The following is a 19397-nucleotide window of genomic DNA, read 5'->3' on the forward strand; positions in this document are numbered from 1 at the left end:
ATGTGGATGTTATGAGAGATACTTGGGTCTTCCAACAATGGTAGGAAGATCAAGATATAATACTTTCAAGTGCATCAAAGATAGGATTTGGCAAAAGATAAGCTGCTGGAAAAATAATTTTTTATCTATAGCAGGAAAGGAGATATTGATAAAAGCTATCCTGCAAGCAGTACCCACATACAAAATGAGCTTCCAAAGAATCTATGTTCTGAGATTAATACCATGTTCTCGAGGTTCTGATGGGGCAGTGGAAAATGGGAGAAGAAAATTCAGTAGCAAAGCTGTGAAAGATTGGGGACTCAAAAGTTGAAAGGAGGAATGGGTTTTAGAGATCTTGATTGTTTTAACTCAACCTTACTAGCCAAACAGGCTTGGAGATTTCTACAGAACCCAAACTCTCTAGCTGTAGTAATTTTTAGAGAGAAGTATTTTAAGTCCAAGCATCTGTTGGATGCAAACTTGGGCTCCAATCCCTATTTAATCTGGAGGAGTATATGAGGATCTTTGAAATTATTAGAGCAATGGATGAGATGGAGGATAGGAAATGGCAAATGTGCTCGTGTTTGGGGTCACAAGTGGCTTAATACCCCCATCATCTTTTAAAATCTAATCTCCTGATAGAATTTTGGACAAAAATGTAAGGGTATGTGAGTTGCTGGATCAAGGTGGAAAAAAATGGAATGGGGAGCTGGTGAAGGGAATCTTTATGAAGGAAGAGGCTGAACAAATCTGCAATATCCCTTTAAGTAAGTTGGGTTCAGAGGATAAGTTTATATGGGAGCATTCTAATAAGGGTCATTTCACTGTAAGAAGTACTTATTATGTGGACCAAGAGAGAAGGGAGCACAGAAGGGGGAGACTTCAAGGGAGCAGAAAAAAGTTCTATTATGGAAGAATATTTGGGGTTTGAGGGTACCAGGAGTGGTTAAGTCTTTTCTATGGAAGTTGGGGAACAATGTCTTAGCTACTAAAAAGAATCTATGGAGAATGAAGGTAGTGGAAAATGCATCCTGTCCAATATGTGGGCGTGAAGAGGAAACTGCAATGCATGTTATATGAAATTTTGCCCTACTGCTAGGGATGTTTGGGCAGTTTCTTTTCGAGTCATTCAAAAATAGTCTGCTAATGAAGATATTTTTCTGGTTTTCTGGGAGAAGCTGATGGAGAGATTGAAAATAGAGGAACTAGAACTAGTGGCTGTTCTAATGAGATCAGTATGGCTCAAAAGGAATTTCTTTATTTTTGAAGACAAGTTCAGAGGACCTGATTCATTGATCAGAGTAGCAAAAGCAGTGATTGAAGACTTTCAAGAGACTCAACTAAAGGACAAAGCTAAGCCACAGAGTGAAGGTATTTTAAGGAGTAGCTTTTGTCAAATGTGGATGAAGCCTTCACAAGGATGGATTAAGGCAAATTGGGATGCCTCTCTCAATAAAAAAAAATATGGGGCTGGGAGTTGTTTTAAGAAACGAAAAGGGAGAAGTATTGGCCCGTGCTTGTTACAAAAGACTCCCAGTTTCTGATTTTGTCATGACAGAAACAGTAGCCTTGTGGTATGCTGTGGATTTATGTAATGAATTGGGCTTCAATAGAGTCATCTTTGAAGGGGATGCTCAACTTGTAGTGGAAGTTGTTAATAGTGAAGATGAGGATCTGTCTACTAGAGGCCACATCATTGAGGATATAAAAGCAGCGTTTAAAGAAGAAGTGCTTGGAAAGTGAAGTTTATTAGAAGAGAAGGCAATGGGGTACTCATTTGTTAGCAAAAAATGCTTTAGATATAGTACAAGAACATATATGGATAGATGATTGTCCAGATTGTATTCTTTTACAAGTTTTAAAGGAGTCAAATTGGACTAGTTTCACTTGTGAGTAATGAAATATATGAGGTTCTTTGTTTCAAAAAAAAAACATACCCAAGAGAGATCTATTTACATTGTGGCTTTGATTCTAAAGCAGGCATCGGACTATCCCACTTCAGCCAACCTATGCATCTCAGCAGGTGGTGTTTGGTCTCGTTGTCGCTGCTCCCTAAACAGCATCAGAAGTTTCTGAGCCTTCTCTTTTCCTCTGTAAGTCCCGTTCACTGACATTGACACCAGTGTAGGTATTAACCTGTCCTGTAGAACAATTTGACTGCATTTCTCATTTCCCTCGCACAAAATCAAGAGACATGAGACAGCTTGCTCCTGCTCAATAGGCTCGCCAATGTCTAGCATTGTTGCCAGTCCACCAAAAACGCCGGGTGCTGATATAATCTCATCCTTTCCTGACTGACATGATGCCAGGTTTATAAGGACAGCAATGATTTTTTCTGCCCACGTGTGATCACCAGAAGCTGTAAGAAGGGATTGGAGGCCACTGACGATGCCAGCTGAAATGAGGTTTAGAATATTGGATGGAAGAGTGGAGATATAATAGAGAGCATGGAGGGCATCAAGCTTGCACTGTGGTTCAGTATTAGCTCGAAGGATCTGGGTTAAGAAAGGAACTGCCGGACTTGAGTCAATGACAGGCTTGGCTTCTTCAAGGAAGGACAGATTCAAATAGAGAACCGTGGCAGATCCATGGGAATTGGGGTTGGAAATCATCTCCTCCAACAAGGAAATTACTCCTCCAGCAAACATCATTTCCTTGTTTCTGAAAAAGAAATTAAAATAGCAGTTCCTTCAATAATCTTTTATATATATTCATGGTTCAGCAAATTTGTCAAAAAAATTACCATGTGACACAAGCAATTCAATTTGTACCACACAATATAAGGTTTCAAATTAACCAAGGGTCAAGAGTAAAAGTAGTCCCTAAGTTTTTAGATTTCGTTTATTTTCGCAGACGAGATGAGATGAGATAAGTTGAGATAATTGAATAAATAAAATATATTTTTTTAATATTATTTTTATTTTGAGATTTAAAAAAAATAAATTATTTATTTTATTTTGTGTAAAAATATGAGATGAAAAGTTTTGTGAAAATAAACATGAGCAATAGACCCCTGCGTGCTTAGCTGTGCGTGACACATCCTTTAAAGAGGCATAGGAAAAGAATTAAATCAGCAAAAGTATATTCCACTAATCGTATGACCCAATTACCAAAACTTGTGATGCATGGCTAATATAGTTAAAATTCTGAAAGACTCGGAATATATAGTGCATGAACAAAAAAGAAAGTCTGACTTTTTTTTGGTTTATTTAATTTTTTTATAAGCTATGTTATTACACAATGTAAAGATTTATTATTGAGAATTGATATAGACATAAATAGATTACACAAAGTAAACTCACAATCTCACGCGATTTTATCGAATCCGTTAGATCTACTTTATAATAAAATAACTTTACAATCTGATATACCATATCAAACCATATCAGTTTATGAGTTTACTTTTGTGTAATATCTTTATTATTAAAATATTTTCCTTATTATTACACTAGTACTCGATCACATCATCCCTATGACGAAGATGTCCTTTTGTTGGTTTTTTCAATTTTGTTCTCTCTCTCGTTGAGTTGATGGGTCCGTGAAAAAATTTCTCCAAAGCCCCCCTATGACGACAAAATCATCTCATAGATATTGGCCAATAGACTCGGAACAATGAATGAGACACAAAATCAGCTCACCTAGCAACCAACTTTCGTCCCCAGGCCAACCATACAATCATGGCGCGCGAGATCTTTCATATTATGAACTACAAGAAGGGATGATGATAAAAGTAAACATAGACGAGGCTTTCAAATTCTATAAAATATTTAATTTACCCCTATCTCCTTTCTCTTTATAATCGGCCCTGAAGTTTCTATCTGGACTCCCTACTCAAAGACTGAGAACCAAGGGAAGCTTAGTAGCATCACTCTCAGCAACTTTATACCTGGAAGAAGTCTCCCCAAAAGCTAAACATCTTTTGGCCTTCAAATGCTTTACAAGAAGTCTCTAACCGTGCGTGTAGTCAAGCATCTTTTGCCACTCGAGCCAATATCAAGTTGAGTGATTTGGCGCTGATGGTCATACGCTTTGGCTTTCACACGGAATCACAGGGCTTCTTCCAATGCTACCCAGGGCTTGAATTGACATATGCAATACAATATACGTAGTCCTGACTCCTATGTAGATTACAAGGGAATGTACATATTTTCTCTATCAAAACGAAAAATTTACAACTCTGAGCCTAACATTGATCAACTGAATAGCTCTTGCTTTTCCAGAAGCTAAATGCTTTACCCATCTTTCTTCTAGAGATTGATTTACATAGCGGCTTCGATTCTAAAGCAGGCATCGGATTCTCCCTCTTTTCAGCGAGCCGATGCATCTCAGCAGGTGGTGGTTGGTCTCGTTTTCGCTGCTCCCTAAACAGCATCAGAAGTTTCTGAGCCTTATCTTTTCCCCTGTAAGTCCCGTTCACTGACATTGACACCAGTGCAGGTATTACCCCTTCTTGTAGAATAATTTGACAGCAGTTCTCATTTCCCTTGCACAAAATCAAGAGACATGAGACAGCTCTCTCCTGCTCAATAGGCTTACCAATGTCTAGCATTGTTGCTAGTCCACCAATAAGGCCAGGTGCTGATATAATCTCATCCTTTCCTAACTGACATGATGCCAGGTTTATAAGCACAGCAATGACTTTTTCTGCCCACGCATAATCACCAGAAGCTGCAAGAAGGGAATGGAGGTCGCTGACAATGCCAGCTGAAATGAGGGTTAGAATATTGGATGGTAGAGTGGAGATATTATAGACGGCATGGAGGGCATCAAGCTTGCACTGGGGTTCAGTATTAGCTCGAAGGATCTGGGTTAAGAAAGGAACTGCCGGACTTGAGCCAATGATAGGCTTGGCTTCTTCAAGTAAGGACAGATTCAGATAGAGTGCCGTGGCAGATCCATGGGAATTGGGGTTGGAAATCATCTCCTCCAACAAGGAAATTACTCCTCCAGCAAACATCATTTCCTTGTTTCTGAAAAAGAAATTAAAATAGCAGTTTCTTCAGAATCTTTGGTTTGTCTTCATGGTTAAGAAATTTGTTATAAAAAAATAAACAATTTTAACATGTGACACAAGCTATTGGACCACACCCATATGAAGGTTTTAAATTAACCAAAGGTCAAAAACAAAATTAGTCCTGACTTTCACGTTTTTATGAGTACAAGATCCATATGTGCAAGTCTGTGCGTGACACATTCTTTAAACAGGCATCTGAAAAGAATTAAATCAACAAATTACTCAGACTAGCGATGCATAGCTCATATAGTTAAAATTCCGAAAGCACTCTGAATATATATATATATATATATATATATATATATATAGTGCATGAAAATCTGTTTTTTTTTTTTTTTTTATAAGCAAGACAAAATATGAATTTTTTTATAGGTAATATACATATATATATAAATACATTGATAAAAATGTAGTTGCTGAAATTGGCTCCATAGACCAATGGTCCAACGGTATCAGATCCACAGATTCCTATCAGCATACAAAATATGGAATCACTCTTGGTCCATTCATATACAAGAAAATATGAATTAATGCCAGATTTTAAAGATTATAACTTTCATCTTCTTTCCCGTAAGAACTGCCACTAAACCAATCAGGAAAAGAATCCTTAGCCTTTTTGTACAAAATGTCATCATAAACAGATCAGCATAACAATGATCAATTTATGATGCTACGAATATAATAAATAAATAAAGCATGGAAGCATGTAAAAATTTATTATTAAACAATATTCGACCATTCATCCCTGTAACTGTTGTCTTAGTTCTTCATATTATCACAGGACCATCTTAATGTTATGGTACTGTCATCACTCCCATTAAGATGCCAATGCTGTTGTACAATGTAAGGCCAAAGGTCCTGTATGATATTATGAAACTCCAGGAACAAGTGTACATACCTGCTATTGTTGACAGCTAGGTTGAAGAGAGCCATGGCGCCACTTTCCTGAGCCATTACATTCCCTTCATGCAAAGCTGAATCTAGAAATTGCAAAAGAGCTTCCACAAACCCATTGGCCCCCATAAAAATCCTAGCCTCCTCATCATCCTTCAGCAACAACCTTATTTGCTCCACCACTATACACTTTTTCCTCAAATCTTCCTCCTCGTCCAAGACAGACAGAAAATGCTGGTAACTTTCCAACAAACCAAGCTCACACTCTTCCAGCTTAGGAGACAAATTTTCCATTTCATTTCCTTCAGCCTCCTCTGTGATACCACCCTCCTCTAAAGGAATAGCCTTAACCCCCTTCGGATTGCAAGAGCCAACACTGTCCATAGCTCTTGAAATTGCAGATTCAGACTCGGATAATGCCAGCCTCCAATAGTTGAGGTCAAGAGACTCTGGGGGCCCATCAGGAACATAAACTCCATTCTGTTCGCACCAACTAGCAATGAGACCTTTAACACAGTAATTAGGAGTCAATGAGAGATGTGAGAGCTTCTGTTGAGTCTTTGGGCAGGTGTTATGCCCATCACCGATCCATTTCTCAATGCAGATCCTCTCATACGTTTGCCCAGAAGCAATGACCACCGGATCATACATAAGCTGCAATGATATTGGACACCTCAATTCTTCAGGAGGCATCTGCCCTGATCTTCTGTTGTTTGGCTTCAACCTTTCAAAGGAATGACCATTGCCACCAGGTTCACAATCATCAAGAGAGCCCTGAACAGTGGGAGAACATGGAGTAGAAGCCTGTGAATCATTGTCATCACAGATCTCACTTCTAAATAATTTGGAGTACTTTCTCATGAGATGTAAGAGATGAACCACGATTGACTCCTTCCTCTTGTCTTCCTCCACACGAGCTCTTTCTATGAGTTTCTTGAGAGCTCTTCTCTCGGTAAGAGCTGCTCTCAAAGAGGTTATTCCAAGTTTAGCAGCAGCCCGGTGAAAACATTCTAGTTCATTATTATCATTATTGTTATTGATTTTTTTCCCCTTCTGGAGCAATGCAATAATTTCATCACCAACATGCTTCTCTAATGGATCAAGCGTGAAGACAGTATCGTCAAGTTCACTCACAATCTTCTGAATCTACACAGAAATTCAATTATAAATGAGGTCAAAAAAATATTTATCCAAAAAATGTGTAAAAAATACTTGAATAGAAATAGCAACAAAAAGACCGAATAAAATGCAATCAAGAAGGACAATTTACAGTGTATTTATATATACTTTCAAATCAGAATGCAACGATTTTATAAGAAATATGACCCTTTAGAAAAAGAGCTATGTCTGGTTAGTATAAAGCCAAACCCAAGAAGGAAGTGTAAATATGCACCAGGATCATTTAGATGGCCATCCAGCAAGTGAGCAACATCTGAAATATTTGAAACAGCCTTACAAAATCTTTCACATCACAATTATAACTCTCATTTCTTAAATTCAATACACGTCTCTGTTTTGACTACCAAATAAAGACAAGCATATTATCCAAAGCAGGGTCATGGAAGGCTGAATCAAATATAATCAGCAAAATCTTTTCTTCCCCTCTTTCTTTGACAAAGAAAAGCGGGTTAACCCCTTACCAGCCAAAATGGCAAAACAGAAAGAAATCCTCTGGCTTTTAACAATCACGAGCTCTCCTTATATGCAAGTTATAATGGATGCCCTCCCATGGACCCACAACACATCATCATACAGGGGCCTACATATTGGCCTCAAAACAAAAATCCCAGCTTAAACTCGCTATATCATGTACACTTGGCTGTCAAAGATTCATACTATGTCTTCAAGTTTAACTAAAAAAAAGTTTAGTTAACTCAAGTCAACCCATCATTTTTTACCCATACATTAAAGCCCAATTGTCACAAATATTAGAGCTCATATTTTTGTGAAGCAGCCAGTTATAGCGGATACGATAGCATGGCACATGAATAAAGATGCATGTCAACGTTGCCCATAATGGAGGGAAACGTATCTAGCAAGACTACCGAAGCCATACAAGCATGGATAAAACTTCCCAAAGCAGTTGGAACTCGGCAAATAGATTCACTAATCTGATTTGGCAGTCCAAAGGAATGATGAGATTACATCAATTTAACAATCAAGTAAAAATTCATTCAATGGATAGAAAAAGGTTATCATGCGTGCACCTGAGAACAAAGCATAAAACATAACATCTTAGACTTCTCATACAATAGGGAAATAAAAAGACTAAAAGAACTTGAGTAATACTTACCTGAGAACCAATTGATTGTGGGACAATATCGTCGACGTGCCTGAGACTGTCTTGAAGTGCACATTTTGCCTTCTCAAACTTTAGAAGAACAGAATCCCCGGTTATAGCCTGCATGATAAGAAAGCTTTTATTAATTGAACATTCCCCCCCCCCCCCCCCGGGGGGGGTAGGAGAAAAAAAGACAAAAGAACAAAATTACAGATATGAGTACCAAGTTTAAAGATCACATGATGAATAACTTATTCCTCTACCTAATAAATTGAATATCGAAGTGAAAATATCTCACTGTATAAAATTTGAACCCGTAGTCTCATTAAAAGAATCATACCAAGTAGAGTTTACTACATTCTGAGCAGTGTTGAAGAACATTCTTTGCCTTCTCAAGCGCTACATGCAATGAGCACAATGCCTGAATGCCAGATTTGCTTGGGCGTGCTGCTTCTAAAGTAGGGAAGATTGATATTACCTTGCAATATATCGCAGCGAGTATCCTGCACATTTCTCCATGTAACTGCAAAAGAAAAATGTTGTGAGGTAGTAACCCAAAGTTAAGGAACTATATTGAAACAGTTAATACCGGATTCAAAAATTTATATAACTACAGTTAAAAATAAGAAAAGCCTGGTGGATGAAAAACCAACTTATATGATAAACTAGATGGTCAAATTCTTCCCAAACTCATAGACACAATCAGCTTGCAAGTCATTTTGTTTACCAAAGTAGAAATCATTGTCTACCAAGGAAACCCAGTAAAATTTGTAGATATAATTGGCACCAGCAAGAAAGAGAAGACATTCTAAAATGCCTTATACGTTACTTCATCTGGAACCCAACCCCAAACACTAATCACCATGGCCAATTGACAAATAGCGTGGATGGGACTCTGTCACGCTCATTAAAAATCTAAAAAAGAAAATAAATACAATTAAGGATCGCTGACCAAAAGGCTTAGTACCAGTAATTTGAATTCAGTGCAAACACTACACACCCAATACCTTGGCATCAGTTGCTGCAAACAAATTTTCTTCTACCTCCGTAATGTCCATTATCGAAGCTCACCGTCAGAAATTAGAAACAAGCTTAGTGAGTCTGCATTAGAAAAAGAACAAAATGAAATCAACAAGTGCATAGGATGCAATTAGCTTAACAAGAAAGGCAGCGACCAGGTTAAACTGCTACAGCTAAAGACCTTTCGTTGCATCAGCTACTTTACGTGCTAATAAATCCACAACCAAACTATTTTGGTAGAAGAAGCCGGAATCAAAAATACATGGCGAACCAATAAAAGTATTACTAGTCTACTACACTGTTTGGTTGCTTTGGATACTAATAAAACGAGATTTAACATTATAATTCGTTTTGAATTTTTTAACTAAGGTGAAGAGCACACCGCAAGTAAGCCAATTACTGTAAAGCTCTGACGGTGAAAAACAAAATATTTCTTCCTATATTTTTTTTAAGCAACCAAACAAAGCTATGGCAAATAAAAACGAGAAAACATTGACACTTCAAAAACACCACCTCGGAAACAAAAGAAGGACGTCGGCAAAGCGGACTACTATTTGGTTTTTTTTTTTCCCTGTAAAACGCAATGGATCCAGATATATGACATTCCGAAACGAATAACGGGAAAAACATAACTATCGATTCTGATAGTTCGTCGATCACGTAAATTGATTTGAACATTTGCTCAAATACCGGAGATTTAAGATCTCAACAAAGTATGGAGTTCGAAAATGAGCTCCGGAGAGAGAGAGAGATGTTTAGCTGAAACGGGACGTACAGAAATCACCATGAGCTAATGAAATTCTAAAAACAGCAAAAACAGTGCAATGCACGTTAATAGGAATTACTCAAGACAAATAAAGCAACTCCTAACCATAAACACGCGTCTAAGCAGAGGAAAACAACATGTTAACAGTTTTTTTGGTTTTTTTTTTTTTTTTTAAAAAAAAAAAAACCAGAAAAAGGAAACAACATTTCCGTAAAACAAGGCAATCTAGAGCATCTAGAAGTGAACTATTAGAGTGAGGGAAGCTAGGGTTTAGAACCGAAAACGCACCAGAAAAAACAGAATCAAGCCAAGGAGGCTTCATACAAGAGCATTTACAAGGATCCCATGAACCAAACAGAAATCTACGGCTTTGGTGATGCGTGAACTTCCATTTCATTACAATTTTTCGGTTTGAAGGGGTCGAATCAGAAAGAGGGAAGGAGATTAGGCGTTGGATAACTCAAAACGGGCGCAGATGGTGAGGAAGGCTGGTAATCGGAAATACATTTTCAAAGTCTTCGAAGGTCTTATTTAAAGAAGAACAAGACAGAGTACTAGGTAACACATCACTCTATCAAATACATAAAATTAAATTGGGTTGAATGATAATACTAAAATTAAAATTTAAATATTTGTTTATTCTCATATGACTTAGGTGTATTTTTTTTTCTAATTTAAATGTGTTTTTTTATTACAAATTTTATTTATAAATATATATATATAGAGAAATAATATTTATAATTATTGAGAACCCAAATTTCGCACATAAATAATGTATTACTCTTTAACACTTTAATCTAATATTTAATATTATTCTTTAAAATATTAAAATATATTGGCGAAGGAAATAAAAACACGTCCCATTAACTAATAAATATTTTTTTAATTTTGTTTATAACTTATTGAATTTCAAGACATGTGATGTGTTGAGATACCATACCTGCAAGTGGTATAAATTATCCATTATCGTCTTTTTATCATTCATAATTTAATATCAATTAATTAACAAATCACCTAGCATTTTTTATTTATTTACCAATTATTTTAAATGATATCAAAAGTTTTTAATTTTAAAATTCATCACATCAGCGTGAATATTATTCAGGTGATATTACAAATTAAAATATTATTTCTCCTTCACATATGAGATGAAATGAAATGAATAGAGATAAAAGTTAAAAATTGAATAAAATATTATTAAAATATATTTTTTTAATATTATTATTATTTTAAAATTTAAAAAATTTGAATTATTTATTTTATTTTATATAAAAATTTAAAAATATATAATAATTAAATAAGATGAGATGAGATATATTGTGAAAATAAATTAACCTTGCTTACCGAATATAAGATGATTTGCAGCTGAATTTAATAATAATTTGGGGAAAACGGAATTAGAATTATCACGCCGCTGTTGTCTCCCCGTTACACACACCGGCCTATAGTTGCCGACCTCCTCGACGTCCTCGTTTGTCGCTCAAGTAGATCTGTCATAAATGCCTATGGTTTGACCAAATTGTCCTTTATTGTCTTTTTCAATTCTGATTTCTTGAGCACATGCATCTATACATTTGTACAGTATGATTATAAATTAAAATTATATATATATCTAAATTTTAAAATGCACGGTTAACTTTTCAAGTCTTATTTTACTATTTTTTCTTTCCTCTCTCTCTCCACCAATAGAAAAATACTCTCTCTCTATCTAACAAAAACTCTAGACGCAAACGACTCGTGCAGTCGCCATGCAAACGACGCTGACGTGGAAAATTGAAAACGGCGTCGTTTTCAATTTTCCACGTTTTCGACGTTTGCCATTTCCATTTCCCCCCCCATTCCCCCATTTCTCCCTCCTTCTCTGTGTTTCGAGTCTTCAACCCCCAATCCCCCTTCCTCTCCAGTATTGCTTCCTCTCTCCGTGAACCTCTCTGTTTCTCACCCCACCAGTTGAAGCCCACCGGCGTCCTTCCTTTCTGTTTCTCACCCCACCAGTCGAAGCCCACCGGCGCCCTTCCACTCTAGCCCATTCGTCTCTGTGTCGCGACGCGGCGAGGCGAAGCCCTTCCACTCTGATTCCTCCCTCCCTCCCTCCCTCCCTCCCTCCCTCCTAACCCTAACCCAAACCCAGCCCATCCCCATTCATCCCGAAACCCTAACCCTAATCAGCCCATATCCCTCATCCTGAAACCCTACCCCTAACCCAGCCAACCCCAACCCTAATCCTAACCCTAACCAGCCCTTTTCCCTCATCCCGAAACCCTAACCGTAACCCAGCCCATTAAGGAAGAAGGAAGAGAGTCGCCCCTGTGGTCCAAGTTGAAGACAAGTACACGTCATTTCAATTCCTTTTGTATTATGTTTTTTTATCGAGTTTTTAGTTTAGAAAAATCGTATTTGGCAAATATCAAAAAATGAAGTAGGAGTTTGGTATGTTTTTTTTGGTAGAGCATGACATTTATTCATGCAATGCTGACTCTGTTATAGATTGCTCACAGTTGGTGCAAACTTAATATGTTTCTTGTTATTGGCTTTGTGGTAAGACACTGCATGTGATGGGCACTATAGTTACACATGATAGGGTAAACATCTCAAGTTATGCTCTTAACTTGTCCACTTGAACGTTTGAGAAGTTTCAAGCTCTGTGCAAGATGACTTGTAGGGAGAGTATGGGATTTGGCTCAATGGTCTATAGGACTGTTAGATAGCATCCTTGCCATGGATATATCCACCAACTTCTTTTTTTTTTATACTAAGAGTTGTTATTTTGGGTCTTTAGTTCTTCCTGCTTGTTGGAGTAATTAATGTTTAATTTCTTTCTCTTGTTGTTCTAAGATCATATTTTATTACGCTTCTCATGATATTTATAATTTGTTGTGCTAGTTGGATTTCATGTATGGATTGGAGTCATAGATATAAGATGGAAGGATATCGTTCTCCTTGTTTTCTGTGAACAGTAGTATATGCAGCATGCCAATTGCTGTAAACATACTTCACAATAAGTTATTATGTGGATTTCTTCTTTAATAGGACAATTAACTATCAGTTTCAAATGTGCTAGTGTCTAGGTGTAGATATTGAATCAGGTGCTCTTTGAAGAGTCTTTTGGGCTAATTTTGGGACTTTCAAGGACGGGTAATGGGTTAGGATACTTTTTAAATGTCGTTACGTTGGGGGAGAGGTGATTATGAATGTTTGGAACTTCCACTCTGGTTTATATAAAATCATCAACCTTGGTCACTTAATGAGTTTACTCTATGTAATGAGAGCCTACACAACCTTTTCCTTATTCTATAAACCAATTACCATACGATCTAGTCTGGATTTAAAAAATAAAGGTTCCTAATAAAGAAGATGATATTGTTCTAATGAGTCACACCACAAGTGTAAAATATTATATTGACGAGAATTTTGTGCTATAAATCAGTATTGGAAAAAACTCTGCCAAAATTAGAACCTGTTAAGTGAATTCAATACCACTAGAATGAATTAAGTATAATGAATGATAATTTCATTGCTTGTGCATCGTTGAAAAGGCTTTTTTAGAAATTAGGTTTAATAGCTTGTGGAAAATTATTGTAGTGGTCCCTAGGCTTTAATCTTTTTTCAAACTAGTTGTTAGGGTGATATACTTTCAAAAGATTCCTGAGGTGATGAACTTACATCAAACTGGTGGGCACTCTAGAGGAATTTTTGCTTGTACTATTCTTGCTGGTTATGTCTTTGATGATGTTAGCTTAGGTTGACTTCTTAAGCATGATGATTTATTGGGAAAAATAGAAGATTGGTTTATGTGTGTCTTTTGATATGTGTGTCTTTCCTTTGTGATTCTGGTTCATGTTACAATGTCGTCATCATCACTGTCTTCTTCATCCGTTGGCAAAAATACTTTGGCATCGCCCTTGTGCTTCTGTGACATTGAAGCTAATTTGAGATACTCAAATACTAAGGCAAATCATGGACGACCCTTCTTAGGGTGTCCAAAGTACAACACGAAGGTAGCTACAGGACTTGTAATGTAATATATTTAATGAATTTATTAATATTACGTACGTCTAACATTTGAATTGTTTTTCTGTGCAAATATCAAGGATTACCACACTGTAATTATTTCAAGTGGGCAGATAGTGAGTAAGACATAGAGCTAGAAGAAAGAAAAAATGAACTGTCAAAGAAAACTGAGGAAGAGCTCGAAAAGAGACTCAGCGATATTGAAAATAAAGTAACTGAGCTCCTTAAGATAGTGGATAACATCAAGAAGATAGAGATGGTGCTATATAGTATATCTGAGGAGGTCCGAAAAAAAGAGTTGGTGCTTCTTGAGAGAGAAGCTGTCCTAAGGCATTCACGCACGTTATCCCGGATTACTTTGGTATTTTTGTAGTTATTTTTTGCTATTTATACCTTTGGTAGTAGTTTATGTTACATCTTATTCGGAAGTTGTAGTTTAAGTGTTATTAGTTATTTAGTGTTATAAGTTATTAGTTATTTAGTGCTGTAAATCTTTAGTTTAAGTGTTATTAGTTGTTAAGTGTTATTAGTTATCTACAAAACTGAATTGTAGTTATTTAAGGTGTTATAAGTTATTTAATTTGTATAATTAGATTTGTATAATTAATATAAGGTGTTATAAGTTATTTAATATTTTATTAGTTTTTGACATAATTTCTGTGAATGCTGTTTGATGGAGATGGGAGGTTTATTCAAGTATATCTGTAGCTGTTTGTAATGTTTCAATTGCCCGAGGCAGGGGAGCTAACCCCAAACCAACCCATGCCACCTGAATTGTATGTACGTGAATGACGTGAATGATCATTTGTCAATGGATTCATGATCTGTTACATCTACCCATCCCGTGATTCCGAATCAACAGGCCCCATTACCGAGATATGGCAACTCTTTTATAAAGAAATAGTCAAAAGAATTGAAAAAGCCACCTGCACCCAACAACTAAAGAATCCATCCAACTCAAACCTGCAACAAAGAACTAAACTACTTTCACATAACGTTTGCATCACTATTAAAACCTGTTGCATCACTACTAATATTAATATAAGTAACAATAAAATCTGCACACCCTTCCAAAAGTAATGTGAAATGGTATCACTTTTGAAGCTATGTGAATATAACAAAATAGTAAAAACTTTAACCACCAACCTTCCTACTTATAAAATAATTACAAAAACCTGCAACAATATATTTATACCTTCCTTCTTACAAAATACTTACAAAAACTCATCAATGCCACCAACCAACATTTCTTCTTACAAAATAAATACAAGTCAATGCCACAAACTAACATTTCTTCTTACAAAATTGCCCTAAGATAATTACTTTTCCTTCAAAGTTGCATTACTCCCTCACCAACCTGCAACAAAGACTCTCAATTACATTTCCTTGCTTCAATATTTTTTGCAAGGGATTATTTTCAGCCTTCAATGACACCATAATGTATTTCTTACTAGTATTTTATTTTACATTTTTCGCACATGTACAGTTCCTTAATGTAATTATACTAGTATTCATTTTTTTCCTAATTTTCGCACTTGTACAATTCCTGAAAAGATTAATTATACTAGTATTCATTTTATTCCTAAATTTTGCACTTGTACTTGGAATAAAGTTATTAAAATTCTTTTTAATAACTAGTGCACTACACCAAGCAACAATCCAGAGCAATTGATTTGTGATATGGCTCATAAATTACATTACAATACCTTGTGTATCTCGCCAAGCTTGCAGAAATTAAAATTCAACCTTTTTGCACCGGTTGTGATCCATCACAATCCAAGGAGGTCCGGTCGTGCGCCATTGAACCTAAAAAAATCTGTTACGATTAATATGAAAATATTAACGATTAATATAAAAATATTAATGCCATTTAAATATTACCATTAAATTGTGTAAGTTTAGAAACGTTACACTTTCTTGGCTACCCATCACTGTTTCTCGGTGTTGGATTCCACTACTGTGATATACTGAGCTGTCTATAACAGTCTGTTTATAAATAACAAAATACTTAGTAAATTGTAAAGGGATGAAAAGCTACCATTTCAACTGAGGCGAAATCATTGTTTGGCTTATAAATAGATGTATTTCTGATACCTGCACTTGTCCAAGATTGGTGATATCCACTTCTGATTGCCCAAATAAATTCATGCGCTTGCCAATGGCTAGTGTATCTCCAACATTGGAACTCTCATCTCCCTAATAATAACGTAACAATTAAAAAAAACTTTTTCTAAGTTTACATTATAAAATTACAAGACATTCACACGTTAAAGGAATCGAACGATTATTTTTAATTCTCCCAATGTTAAAACATTTACCTGTTTGGCTTTCCCTCTGACTTGGGCTTTCTTCTGTTTGGCTTTAACCTTTCGTATGTCTTTCTCCATCCTAGATGCTCTCCTCAGAGATGGGGGTCTTCCTTTCCCTCTGACAACAAGTGGACTCTTGACTTGTTGTGAACCAGCAACTACAGTGGTATCCAGTGTCATATAACCAGCATTCGAATCTGTTATGGGCAAAGAACTGTTTAAATATGACATCATTAAACAACAGAAATTAAATAAATTTTTTCCTTCCTTCATAAGTAGAATGAAGTACTTGTAAAGAACTAAACAAGATAAATAGACTTTAAAAATCGTCGCATTCAAACCTGTTTAGGTCAAAGATCTGTTGCGTGTTTGCTCGCGATAATATTCAGTCATCTCATGTATCCTCTTCTTTGCATCTTCGAATTGCTCATTAGAATCTGCTGCATATGTAATCATCCCATAACACATATTCAACAAAATTGAATATTTATTACCATTAGGCCTCTGATCCCCTGTGTCATAACTACTGCGAATTAACGTGTATCGCCTCTTGATGTCCTTTCTCTATCGGTCTAAAATGTACCGGTTTGGCAATGATTTTATACCGTTAGATTTGAATACGGCCAAAATATGCCTACACAGTATCTCCCTCATCTGAAATAACCCACATGAACACTTAGCATTACAGTCTTCTTCATTAAAGTCCACTGAATATGTAACAATTTTACTGAACTCCTCAATACGAATTTCATCTTTTACCAAATAACTCTTCATTACACCATTCGATGTAAGTAGAGATGGATCCAAATCAAGCACACCTATTACTTGCTGCTGCACTTCCCTAAATTTAGCGTTAGTATACAATTCTTGGAATTTCTTTTCAATTGGAGATCTAGATACACAGGGAATGACTTGGCTAAATGACTGGAATTTTGCATAATTTTCATTCTCAATTTTCTTCTTCAGCGCACTGTCAAACTGGTCGACAAACTCCTTCAAGTTTGTTTTTGAATGAACATAACCGTCAAAAAAAGCATTCATACTCTCGCTTCGTTGGGTTGTACTCATTCCAGCCCAAAAGTACTCTTTCAGGAAAACCGGTACCCAATGCTCACGCTCCGCATATAAACTTTTCAACCATGGATTCTTATGTAAGTCATATGTATTAATAAACTCAGCTCAACATGTCTCAAACTCCTCAATAGTTTGTGTGTCGTACACACATTTTATCAGTTGAGTTTTCAGCCCACTTCTGTATGCAGGATATGACTCAAACTTCTCAGGGACTTTCTTTAGTATATACCATAGGCATAATCTATGTCGAGTTTTTGGCAAGACAATAGCAATTGCATTTTTCATTGCTCTGTCTTGATCAGTAATAATAGCTTTTGGAGCTATACCGTCCAGACACTGGAACCAGGTTTGGAATAATCATGTAAAGGTCTCCGTGTCCTCACTGAAAATTAACCCAGCTCCCAAAAGAATCGACAGCCCGTGATGGTTTACACCAACAAATGGTGCAAATGGCATCTCATACATATTCGTCAGGTATGTGGTGTCGAATGTAATTACATCACCAAAATACTAGTAGGCTGCCCGACTACATAGATCTGCCCAGAATACATTTTTTAACCTTCCTTCATCGTCTAAATCCATCAATGCAAAAAATCCGTTATTCTTGTACTGCATCCTCATAAAATAATCTTGAAGTACTCCAGCACCACCTGCGCCAAGTCGTAGATGTCGTGCTTTGTCGATGTAATTGCGACAATCCTTTTTCTAAAAATGGGAGGTTCTCAAAGCCACCTGCGCCAACGACAAGAGATCCGTAACTCTTATTCAGTCGGATCTCAGCTAAATCGTTTGTGTCTAGGACTCTTTTAACAGAGTCACTCACTTCTCTGTTACATCGAAAGAAGCGGGATTTGATTAGGCTGAGACCGTGATTATGTGTATTATGGACTGTTGTCAACCGCATCTTTCTCTCAACTCTTAAGGCATTAATCCTTACCTTACAGTCTGTTTTTCCCGTCGGACGTGGGTTGGCGAGATTGAAACTCTTATTTCGGGCCTTCCCTCCCTGTGCACAATCAAGGGTGGCATATCTGACACTCTGATCCTCTGACCTCTCACTTCTTTGTGTCATCACCTTAAACCCACATTTTTTACCATAATGCTTATAATAGCTGAACAACTCTTTAAATGAATTGAACTCCATCCCCAACTTTGGTTCCTCAATGATATCATCACCATCCGACGATGGCACTACCTGTGGTGTACCAGTAGTGCCATCGTCAGTTGGTGTACCGGTAGTGCCATCGTCAGTTTTCTGTTCATCTGGTCTATCCAACAAAATTTCTTCATCTACTCTAGCATAAGTACATGGCGCTTCAGTTTCTAGACAATCGGGTCTATCTTCTTCACCAACTCATGCGCTCGTTCCAGAGTTTGTACCGATAAATGGTCTCGAAGGTCCCATCCCAAATTGAAATGGGTAACCAACGTTTAGCTTAAAATAAAAAAACTAAAACATTTAATTTGTTTCAAAAATTATTATCTTATAACTAAAAAACAATAAAGGAGTTGAAAAACTACCTGAATGTTGCTTGGATTATTGGTTCCATCTGGATATGACAAGAAAGCTGGTGACCATGCAGGCGCTGGTCCAAAATAACCGTGCATGTAATTTTGATAGTTTAGTATACCAGTTTGAGGGATGTCCTAACAAAATAATAATAATATTAATAATTATAATGTTAAACATTGAGCTGCAATTAATTTTCTTAATTATGAAACAACATACTGAGTTTGACGGATTTGAGCTAGATGGTGGTAACAGAGATGGGTGTTCTTCTCCTTTTCCCATGCCCTGTACAAGTTGTTCAATATTCAAGGTTAGTCTTTAATAATTTATCAAGAAAATTACTTCAATCAACCAGAAGACTAATATTGTACATACTGCTTACAAGAAAAAAAAAACTAATAAAAATTTGCTTAGCATCAAATACTATTTACACAGATGATTGATGCCTTTCTTCTCATAGCACTGCCATTCACTGAAATGTATGTTTACTAATCGGATTTTTTTGTTAATAAGTACCTATGTTTTTTCATGAGCAAAAA

The 19397-nt window shown here is 36.4% G+C and overlaps 3 protein-coding genes and 1 non-coding gene across 5 annotated transcripts in view; 1 reads left to right on the forward strand and 3 right to left on the reverse strand.

The window, feature by feature from the left end:
- Positions 1-19397, forward strand: part of LOC121257333 (proteasome subunit beta type-5) — a 65322-nt gene that overhangs the window by 36756 nt on the left and 9169 nt on the right. Inside the window, exon 1 of one of the 2 annotated variants that reach the window (XM_041158298.1) lies at positions 11984-11994. The exons of the other annotated variant lie outside the window; for it this stretch is intronic. The gene's annotated coding sequence lies outside the window, so the exon portion shown is untranslated. Of the gene's footprint in view, positions 1-11983; positions 11995-19397 lie in introns of those variants that run through there. 2 annotated transcript variants of the gene reach the window in all.
- On the reverse strand, positions 1914-3658 carry LOC121258788 (U-box domain-containing protein 7-like). Its single transcript, XM_041160327.1, has 2 exons — positions 3618-3658; positions 1914-2667 (listed from the first exon to the last, which is right to left on the reverse strand). Exons 1-2 carry the CDS (start codon positions 3656-3658, stop codon positions 1968-1970), a joined length of 741 nt encoding a protein of 246 aa, XP_041016261.1. The 3' UTR covers positions 1914-1967.
- LOC121257329 (U-box domain-containing protein 6-like) lies at positions 3650-10502 on the reverse strand. The gene is made up of 6 exons (XM_041158292.1): positions 10243-10502; positions 9176-9269; positions 8509-8691; positions 8181-8288; positions 5892-7033; positions 3650-4949 (listed from the first exon to the last, which is right to left on the reverse strand). Exons 2-6 carry the CDS (start codon positions 9224-9226, stop codon positions 4163-4165), a joined length of 2271 nt encoding a protein of 756 aa, XP_041014226.1. The 5' UTR covers positions 9227-9269; positions 10243-10502; the 3' UTR covers positions 3650-4162.
- Positions 5399-5583, reverse strand: LOC121258899. The gene has a single exon (XR_005939451.1). It is a non-coding gene; the product is annotated as a small nucleolar RNA snoR2/U65 (small nucleolar RNA).

Source organism: Juglans microcarpa x Juglans regia, chromosome 3S (assembly GCF_004785595.1).
Source record: "Juglans microcarpa x Juglans regia isolate MS1-56 chromosome 3S, Jm3101_v1.0, whole genome shotgun sequence".
NCBI lineage: Eukaryota > Viridiplantae > Streptophyta > Magnoliopsida > Fagales > Juglandaceae > Juglans > Juglans microcarpa x Juglans regia.

Excerpts from the sequence above, each read along its gene's own strand:
- LOC121258788 (XM_041160327.1), bottom strand. The coding sequence starts at position 3,658 with ATGATTGTATGGTTGGCCTGGGGACGAAAGTTGGTTGCTAG. Across the intron at positions 2,668-3,617 it reads GGACGAAAGTTGGTTGCTAG|GAACTGCTATTTTAATTTCT; the intron begins GTGAGCTGATTT and ends AGATTATTGAAG.
- LOC121257329 (XM_041158292.1), bottom strand. The coding sequence starts at position 9,226 with ATGGACATTACGGAGGTAGAAGAAAATTTGTTTGCAGCAACTGATGCC. Across the intron at positions 8,289-8,508 it reads AATGTAGTAAACTCTACTTG|GCTATAACCGGGGATTCTGT; the intron begins GTATGATTCTTT and ends CTTATCATGCAG. Across the intron at positions 4,950-5,891 it reads CTAGCTGTCAACAATAGCAG|AAACAAGGAAATGATGTTTG; the intron begins GTATGTACACTT and ends TTTCTTTTTCAG.